The sequence below is a fragment of the Cebus imitator genome, unplaced genomic scaffold, assembly GCF_001604975.1.
Source record: "Cebus imitator isolate Cc_AM_T3 unplaced genomic scaffold, Cebus_imitator-1.0 Scaffold312, whole genome shotgun sequence".
Lineage (NCBI taxonomy): Eukaryota > Metazoa > Chordata > Mammalia > Primates > Cebidae > Cebus > Cebus imitator.
In genome coordinates, this window is record NW_016107627.1 from 383,364 (window position 1) to 393,138 (window position 9,775).

General features: G+C 50.6%; 2 protein-coding genes across 9 annotated transcripts in view; one reads left to right on the forward strand and one right to left on the reverse strand.

The window, feature by feature from the left end:
• The window catches only part of DOCK9 (dedicator of cytokinesis 9), a 296,457-nt gene extending 288,442 nt beyond the window's left edge, over nucleotides 1–8,015 (reverse strand). For 7 of the 8 annotated variants that reach the window (XM_017503545.2, XM_017503546.2, XM_017503543.2 and 4 more), the window contains exon 1: nucleotides 7,544–8,015. In XM_017503545.2, coding sequence (XP_017359034.1) covers nucleotides 7,544–7,675 — 132 coding nt within the window. In that variant the 5' untranslated portion in view covers nucleotides 7,676–8,015. The remainder of the gene's footprint in view (nucleotides 1–7,543) is intronic. The other variant, XM_017503521.2, reaches the window with a different exon arrangement.
• A 130-nt stretch (nucleotides 8,016–8,145) lies between these two features.
• On the forward strand, nucleotides 8,146–9,540 carry LOC119467627. Its single transcript, XM_037729609.1, has one exon. The coding sequence runs from the start codon at nucleotides 8,358–8,360 to the stop codon at nucleotides 8,712–8,714; it is 357 nt and encodes a 118-aa protein (XP_037585537.1). The 5' UTR covers nucleotides 8,146–8,357; the 3' UTR covers nucleotides 8,715–9,540.
• Nucleotides 9,541–9,775: the final 235 nt, after the last annotated feature.

Here is a 9,775-nt window from a genome sequence, read left to right on the forward strand (position 1 = left end):
TTAGGAATGCCCCTGTGTGGTGAGTGCAGCAAAAAGAGTGAAGACAAAGGAATAGACATCAGAGAGTAAGCAGGAGACGAAGGAGAAACCTGTTCCAAAAGGGAAGAGGTGCTGGGTGGAATGGGGTGAGCACAGAGAGGCCGCCCCACACTACGGACGAGAGCAGGTCACGGGGATCGGAGCGGTGGACGGGGAGGAAGCAGAGGCAGACCAAACAGCCAGTGTGGAAGTAAAGACCAGAGCTGGGTCAGTACAGCCAAGAAGCCTCACGCTGGGGAATGGCCAAGGGCAGAACCTGTAACAAACAGCCTCTGGCGTCTCAGAAACTCCCAGCCCTTCTCTCTCTACCACTTGCTAAATTCTGAGCAACTTTTAAAATTGCTGGTGCTCAAATATACAATAGGAATAAAAAGAACTACCTCTTAGGAGTAAGTGGTTCCAATTATCACAGCACATTCTCAAAATCGTTTCTACTGTCATTCTTGAACAGAGTAATAAAAGTACTACATGTCAACTGCAGAACTCTGGAAAGGACAGAAAATCGGGGGAAAAAAGTGAACTTCCCATCATCCCATATCCAGAGATAACTACTGTTAACATTCTGCATTCTGGTTTATGTTAAAGACTAAACACAGATAATCGGTCAGGCTGATAGCCAGTCAATGAATGTACATGAGAGATTTATGCTAGAAAAACAATTTTATGACAGGTACACTTTTAAAACTTCATTCTTATCAAACCTACATTCCATAGTGTACAGCACAGCTTCTGTCCATGTGAACGGGGCCCTTGAGTTGTGGAATGGGGTAGCCCTCCAAGCAAAAGGTTTAACTTAACACTATGACCAAGGTATCTCTACAGATAAATAGCTACAGGGCAAATATTGTTTCTAAGCTTACTGTTTGACTTTTACCTGTATGGTACTTATAGAGACAGATGTTTAGTGTTAACATGGGGAGGCAACAGGCAGAGTGGCCAGGAGCTCAGGGTGTGAAGTTACAGTGCCCAGGTTCAAGACCCAGCCGCCGGACCTATAACCGTGACCTTGAGGTGACTTAACCTCCTGTGTGTGAAGCCCTCAGATGCATTCTAGGACATCATAGGTGGTCAATAAATGCTGGCTCCAGAAATATTTAGTCGAGATCAACAATCTTTTCCTTTAGTAATGTAATAAGAGCTTGCATTTGTTAAGCACTCACTGTTAACCACTTTACATGCATTATCTTACTTAATCTTTAAAAAATTCTCTAAGATAATAATACCTAACAATCCCAATTCTCAGATGAGCAAACTAAGGCTTGGGCTAAGTACGTTGCTCGAAGTCCTCAGCCCATCAGTGGCAAAGCCAAGGCTCACCTTCAAAGCCCAGGTCCAACTGGTTTCTTCTTATACTTTCATACTTTAAAAATCCCTCTCCAGGTCGGGGGTGGTGGCTCATGCCTGTAATTCCAGCATTTTGGGAGGCCAAGGTGGGTGAATCACTTGAGGTCAGGAGTTCAAAACTAGCCTGGCTAACATGGTGAAACGCCGTCTCTATAAAAATACAAAAATTAGCCGGGTGTGGTGGTGCTTGCTTGTAATTCCAGCTACTTGGAAGGCTGAGGCAAGAGAATCACTTGAGCCTGGGAGACGGAGGTTGCAGTGAGCCAAGATCGTACCACTGCACTCCAGCCTGGGTGACAGAGTGAGACTCCATCTCAAAATAAATACATAAATAAATAACCCTCTCCATTTTTACGTGATTATTTGTCCATGTTTTATGTGGTTTCTTTTATTTTACACGTAACTATTATATTTCATTATAATTTACTTCAGTATGTGCTATAAGGTAGGGCTCCAACATTACAGTTTTTTGTAACACCATTCACTGAATGGTAACTCACCATATCCGACTACTGCTCTCATGATACCTAAGTGCCCACACACACACACACACACACACACACAGGCCTGTTACTGGATTTTTCCCTTCCACATTACACAGACCTCCGATCCCATCCTTGGGCCTGCCTGACAGAAAATAGTCACATTAATCACTCTCAGGATTACACTTAGGGAAGGTCTCTCTAAGAAGCATATGCTCATGGCCGGTTTGAACTTCTTTCCTGAAATAGGTTTCAAAAAGACAAAGGGAAAATCTATTTCAGGATGTGTTCTCAGCCAATCAATGAAACTGTTCCCAAAGTTGGCAACTGTATTTCTCAAAACTTCTCTCGCTTTCTCCAAAAACTTGCCCTTCTTTGCCCAAGCGGCTCTGCTCCTCCTCGGTCCTACCTGGCCATACTAAACATTTGCTCAATTTCTTATTCTTTCCTAGCAAAAAGTCTCCCTTATCTCTGCATCTTCCAGGTCCAGTTTGATTCTTCATAAACTCTTTCCCAAATACACCAGTTCTGTGCTTTCATCTTCGTCTGGTCTCTGAGTCACCCGTTGGACTCTTTCCATGGTACGCCTTTGGACTGTTAGTCACCTTTGTGTAGGTGACTGACCTGTCCACCTATTTAGATCATAAACCCTGCACAGGCAAGCTCCGATGTGGCATCATGTTCTTAGCACCAAGCAGAGAGCCCTGCCCCAGAGTCAGCCTCAGTAAATGCGGACATTGGTTTCACAGTTCCTTCCCTCCCTGTTCAACTCAAGTCCTCACTAATGTCCTCCTGACTCCTAATAGTTAAATAGACTAAAAGCCAAAGTAATGGAACCTGCTGTTGATTATCTAGTCCAAGATGGGCCTCCACCCTGCATCCTGTATTTTGGGACATTTCTGTTTGTTAGGACTCCATTGGAGGGTGGAGAAAAACAGTGCAGAGAAGCTCAGGCCAGTTTAGTTAACAGCTTACTGACATCTGATTTTAAATTATAGGCAAAAACAAGGTTTTACCTTACTTGAGAATTTCAAAGAACACCGTAACCAGGGTCTCATGTTACCTCTGAGAGCACTGGAATCTTGAGCTGAATGAATGGGGCATGAGAGAAGCCTTGGGCAGACTCAGGGACATTACCATCCCATACGCCTGTCTGCCGTCGTCCAGTAACACCAAGCAAAATTTAGCAATGGCCTGACTTGGTTTCATTTGTACTGCTGGAGCTCAAAGGGGTGTGGATTGGCATCGCTAGCAATGGCTCGACATCTAAGAAGAGTTTGAAGTTGAACATAGTGAGATAAGATCAGTAAGGAAGCTGGGCAGCCAGATGACTTGTATATTAATACCCCAGTGCAGGACAGCCAGCACACCCATGCAAAGGGGTGTGGCCTGATATTCACACGAATCTCACAGAAAGGACACTTCCAGGCCTTGAGTGGTATTAATACATCCTCTTAGATCTTGGCCATTATGATGCCATCTTTAATACATCTGAAAGACCTGAGGTGAAGTTCCTTCAGGAGCTCCAAAAGTAATCATAACTCAGCCCTGCTCCGGGAATTCTTTCTAGCTTTTCTTCTGAGCTTGCATATGTTTTGACCATGCCACCTTCCTATTCTAAATTACAGAAAGCTAATTCTGAAATTGTGAGGATTCTTCCTTCATTACCAAAAATCACGAATTACTTTTCCTACAGTTAGAAATGATCCTAGTAGTACCTCCACTACTCTTATAAAAGCAGCTTAGGGTTGGGTATGGTAGCTTGCACCTGTAATCCCAGGAGTTTGGGAGGATTGCTTGAACCCAGTTCAAGACCAGCCTGAGCAACAGGGCAAAACCCCATCGCTACAAAAAATACAAAAATTAGCCAGGCATGGTGGTGCATGCCTGTAGTCCCAGCTCCTCTGGAGGCTGAGGTGGGAGGATCGCTTGTACACAGGAGTTCAAAGGCTGCAGCAAGCCATGATCATGCCGCTACACTCCAGCCTGGGTGACAGATTAAGACCTGTCTCTAAACGCATAAATAAATAATAAATAAATAAAAACAGCTTCAAATAGAAGACTGTTCGTGGAATAAGGGACTCTAGAAAAAACCCAGTACACCTCTTATTTAACAGAGCAGGAAGTCTGAAGTTCAGAGACATTAAGCAATAGTCAAAGGAGACTTAAGTAGCTGGTAGAATACATGCCAGCCACTGTCTAAGAGGTTCACCCATATAGCTCAATTAATCCTTCCAACAACCGTACAAGGAAAGCATAATTATTATCTCCAGTCTACAGATGAGAAAACTGAGCCCCAACAAGGTTAAGTTATATAGCTAAGACTGCACAGCTGGTGAGGCATAGAACCAGGATTACAACCCATGCTCTAAGCTACTAAATCTGTAAGATCAAAACCCAGAAGTCCATGGAGGGTCCTCTCCATTATGAAGAATTCTGGGTAGGCCTGGTGGCTCACACCTGTAATCCCAGCACTTTGGGAGGCCAAGGCCGGTGGATCCCCTGAGGTCAGGAGTTTGAGACTAGCCTGGCCAACATGATGAAATCCTGTCTCTACCAAAAATACAAAAAAGTAGCTGGGTGTGGTGGCATGCGCCTGTAAACTCAGCTACTCGGGAGGCTAAGGTGGAAGAATCACTTGAACCAGGGAGGTGGAGGTTGCAGTGAGCTGAGATCACATCACTGAACTGCCTGGGCAACAAGAGCAAAACTCTGTCTTAAAAAAAAAAAAAAAAATTCTAAGGCTTATGAAAGAGCTAACCACATTTGGAAATGCCTGCAAAGCTTTTTTAGATCCTGATTAGAACAAATTAACAATCAAAGATTTTTTTAAATAATCTGAGAAATGTGAAGAGCAACCTAACAAGTTGTTAATTTTATCATAATGACATTACAGTTATGTAAGAATAGATGCTGTTTTTAAGAAATATATACTAATTATAAAGAGGTGAAATGACATAAGGCCTGGGGCTCACAATCGCACATGAAAAAGAATAGAAGAGACATATGAAACAAGTTTGGCAAAATCTTGATAATTATTCAATCTGGATGATGAAATATAAAGGTTTATTATCCTATTCTATTTTTTGTATGCTTATTTTCAAGGTTTTCAAACAAATTAATACAAAATCATTCATAAAGGTCCATAAACCTGAACCCATGAAAAATGAAGTTATTGAACAATGTAAAATGGATAAGCCCATGTTATATTTACATTTTAGTTTGTTTTTAATGGAGCCTTTATCATCCACTGAACTATTTAATTTTGTTTCTGATCTCACGACCACCCACTCATCAATACTTGAAGCATGGGAAGAGCTAGTCAACCCATACATAGTTTAATATTTTTTTTTAAATCCATCTGCAGAACTGCTTTCTTAGTCAGCTAGTTAAGAATATTTATTGAGCATTTATGTCATGGGCATTGCATTAGTGCTGACCCAAGTTATCAGACACAGAGCAGAGTAGTTATTCCCATCCAGGGACAGATGCACAGACCATGGGATTCTGAACCTGGCGTAGTTGCTGCTCCACCTCCTGAGAAGTCCAGGGTTACCTTACCTCACCTCTCAGGCCTTCACACAAAAAGCCGGGCCAGAACTTATTCAGCAGGTGCACCTGCTGCGGCTCCCTGGAAGACACTGGAGCCACTAGAGGAAGTAGGCAGTGGCAAAGTACTGGGCAGGAGGTGAGGGGATGAGGTGTGTGGATAATTTTTAGTATCTGTAAGCCCTCCCAGCTTCCTCCTTCTGCAGTTCAGAACCATCAGAATGCATTTCCCACTTCCCATTCAGCCAGGGCCCCTCACATGCCGGGGTAGGCCCACTTGCTTCCCTGCATATTTCTATCTGGTCCATCACAGGTTTTATCAGACAGGAGACCACAGACAGACAAGACTAAGAGTTAAGACAACAGCCAGGCATCTGGCTCTTCATGCTTAAACGTGTCCAAGGAAAACAGATGTACTACTAAAGTGTCATGAGCTAACACAGTTGGCAGCCAGTCACACATGGGAATGGGCACTACCAGGTCACCATTAGTGGGCCATCCTCCGACGGGAAGGGCAGATATTCGCAGACTAATGCACATGAGCAGTGTTGTGTCTGCACTCCTGTGCTCTCCCTAAACGGCTTATTAAACCAGTACCTGCACCATGGAAATCACAGCACACTGGTACAGTTTACTCTTCTTCTGCCTCAAATCCCTGATGACCACGGCAGGTCCCTAGTAAAGGAACCAAGTTCCGTGTGAGAACAAAAAAGATACCAAAGAAGTTGCAGGCTTTATCCTTAACACGCACTGGCAAAAGTCAGGAAGATGCAGGAAGCCATACAGAAGGTAGTTGGTTATGGAAAAGAGAGCCAGGTTCTGGTCTGTTCCCAACTCCTGCTCTACTCCTTACCTGATCGACTTCCCTAAAATAGAAAGATTAAATCCCTGTTTACTAGGAATCAAACTGGAGTTTGAGAAATCTGGAGTGAGTTGGAAGGGCTAGCAATCTAAAGAAAATCCAAACTGAGCAAACTGAATATAGAAATCAGCGAAGCTTCATCTCCAATCTCCACAATTGTCATTCATGCAATTCTGTGTCTGCCCGGGAAGGGCATCGATCTGCCACCAAAATGATGCATCTGCCCCATCTGCCCCCGTGTTAAGGGGCCCAGCACTGTGTCCTAACAATTCCCCACACACCGCGCCACAAACCCCAGACAATAATTTCCAAGGCCCATCTTCTTGCACTGTTCCAACAAACCCCACAAGTCACACCCACCCACAAACAAGCCCGTTTCAAGAAAACAAATGCCGGCGGCAATGCAAGAAGCTAAAAGTTTCCAGCTGCCCTGCAGAGCTCGCTCCAGCTTAAACGTCGCTCCACTCCCGCACCATCCAGGTGAACCGGGTTGTAGTGCGTTTCCAAATACAGCAGGACCAGCACTGTCTGTGAAAAAGTTAATTGAAAACTTCATCTTCCTCACATCCAGAGGCCTATTCTCAAAAGACGTTCTGCCACGTGCAGATTCATTTTGGGCTGCTCGCTTTGCTTGCTTCGAACCCCCAAACGTCACAAGGATTTGCACCAAAGCTAAATTAGCGAGGGTTCCCATCAGGCCCCCAACCCTTCCTAAAAGGCGGCCAAACTTCAGGATGCCGGCTTGGAGGAGGGGCGCAGGAGAGGATGCGGAAGCTCTTCGCTCCTGGAGTTCAGCCCACCCAAAGGGTTGGCAGGGGCATCTCCACCCTGAGTCGCGGACTGGATGAGAAAGCCTCCACCTCAATTCCCCTGTGTCCCTCCAAAACACGCGAGGAGAGGGAGGCTGGGGGAGGGATGAGAGGGAGTGGGCAGAGTAATTTCCCAGTTGACAGAATGCAGGTAAATTGAGAGAAAGCTGGGTGAAAAGAGTGAAAGGGCGACGTCATTCCGCGGAAATTTCCCAGGAGGAAGGGGGCAGCGATGGGGAGAGGATCTTGGGTGGCGGGGAGGGGTCTGGGAGTTGCAGCCCCTCCAGGACCTTTTCTCCCCTGTCCAACCCCCTCCCGCCCGCTCGCTCCACCTCCTGATTCCGCGGACCCAGCAGGGTCGGCGGCTCCGCCTCAGCCCCACCGATTAAGAGGCGCCCGGCCCCAGCCCGCAGCCGCCTGAGCGCCCCCTCCCCAGCCCGCGGTCGTCCCGCACTCACCAGGAGCACCGAGCCGCGCACCACCTCAGACACGCTCTGCCGCAGCTCGGCCGCCGTGCCCGGCTTACTCAGCGCCCGGGTGAACTTCCGAGTCTCCGCCGAGGCGGGGAGCAGCGGCGGCTGCGACATCATCCCGCTCCTGCCGCCTCCGCCTCCCCTAGCTCCCGCGGCCCAACCCGGCCGCGCGGCCGCCAGGTGCGCCCTCGGCGCTGGGCCCGCTCCGCCCGTCGCTCCCCGCGCCGCCGCCGCCGCCGCCCGCTCCCCGCGCTGCTCGCCAGGCGTCCGGCAGCCGCAGCCCGAGCCGCGCCCTCTGCGCCGTGTCACGCCCGGAGGCGCCCCCCTCGGCGTCCGCGGTCTCCCGCGATCGTACCAGCGCCCGGGCTCGCTCCGGGCGACCGTGCGTGTGGCGGCGGCGGCTCCCCCATGCCACCAGCCTCCCTCGGCGACCGTTCGCCGGGCCGCCTCCTCGGGGCGGGGTGTCCGGCGCGGCGCGGGCGGGGCGGGGCGCCTGGAGGGCGGAGGAGGGGCGGGCGCGGCGGGACAGCGGGTTAGGCAGGTCGGCGCGGCCAGGCGAGGGAGACTGGCGGGGGGGACCTGCGCAGGCGGCGGGATGGACGTGGACAGCCTGCCGCGCTGGACTCCCAGCGGGGAAGGTAGGGGGTCGGGGCCGCCTCTGCTCCAAGCCGCACGTCCGAAGACCCGAGGAGAGGACCGCGCAGACCACTAAGAGGGCGCACAGTCGAGGCTGGACGAGGCGCGGTCTCGGAGCCAGGTTTCCTGCCCAGGAAGCCCGGCCGCGCGCTAGGGGACCCCGATGTCACCGGCGGGATCGGGGCTCGGTGCACCACGCCCCCTTCTGCGCCCGGGGCCACTGCGGGGACGGAGATCTCAGGAAAGTAGCCTTTATTTATGCCGCACCGATCGTTACCCCAGGCAGGGCGGACCTGAACGGAGCGCCACTGCTCGAGACCTGGTGCGGGGCGCAGCACCCTCGTGTTGGCGCCTGGGCCTCCCCACCGTTCGGTCCCTGGAGACACTGAGCTTGCGGCGGGACGTTGATGGCGGGCCAGGCGTGGGAGACTCGCAGACCCCGGCCCGCCGGGACAGCCAGCTGCGTCACCTTGGACGTGGACAAAACTTCGGAGCCTCGGTTATGTCGCCTGTAACCTGAGGACAACGGCCTGGAAGGGGCTCGGGTGACACGGGGCCGATTTGGCCGGTCTGCCGCCTCCGCGCCGGACTGCCAGGCTGGGTGCCCGGGACACCGGGATGCGCCGGCCTGCGAGCCCACCGTGACGCAGATCTGGCGGCCGCTAGTGACAGCCACCTTTCCCCCCCACACCCTTCCCGCTTTCTCGTCCCTAAGGGGCCCCCGCCACCCCGGCTCCCTTTCGTTTCTCTGAGGAAGCCCGGCGCAGCCTAACCCTGAACCGGCCGCACCAGGCGGGGATTTGCGCCAGGCCCCCCGCGCATGCTCAGTGGTTGGGGACTGGGCGGGTACCCTGGGCGGGGAGCCTGACTGAAGGGCGGCTCCGCTGATTGGCCGAGCTGCTCAGGCCACGCCCGTTGCCTCCAGACGGACAGTTCCTTACCTGCCGAGTCGGCCTCGGCAGAGCGCGGTGGCCTTGAAAGCCCAGGGATGGGAGAATCCCTGCCGCGCCTCCCGCTCAAGTACGCAGAGGTTTCATATCCGCCATCACCGCGGTGGAGGAGGCCAGCCTGTTGCGCCCCACCGCGTCAGAAAGCCTAACGCTGGCCTGAAGCGTAATCTTAAGGTGGTGGGGAAAATACTGATTTAGCGCAGAGAGCAAAACACCTCCGTTCTGGGTTGAATGGGCAGGCCTAGAGGTGAGGCATGCCGTCAGCACTCAATAATTGCTTGCAGGATTAGATTGTTTCCCCAGTGGGTGGGGACTGCAGGATGTAGCATTGAATGCGCCTGACAGATTGGAAGATAAAACTAGTAATGTGTGATAATAAAAACAATTACGCACTAACCTGTTTCCTCCTCTGTGAAATAAGGGAATGGCCTAGACATTTTCCAGACCCTCTTCTGTCCTAAGAGTGGAGCCAGGTGACAGCAGGTACAAGCTGGCCTTTCCCTGCCTTCCCCGGGAACGCACTGAAACCTTTCAGCTGCACAAGTGTGGTGGGTCAGTTCTTATCTGAACTATTGACAACAGTTGTCTTCTGAGAATCATAAATTAGAGCCTCCCTTTAGGCTTCTGACCT

Excerpts from the sequence above, each read along its gene's own strand:
- LOC119467627 (XM_037729609.1), top strand. The coding sequence starts at position 8,358 with ATGTCACCGGCGGGATCGGGGCTCGGTGCACCACGCCCCCTTCTGCGC.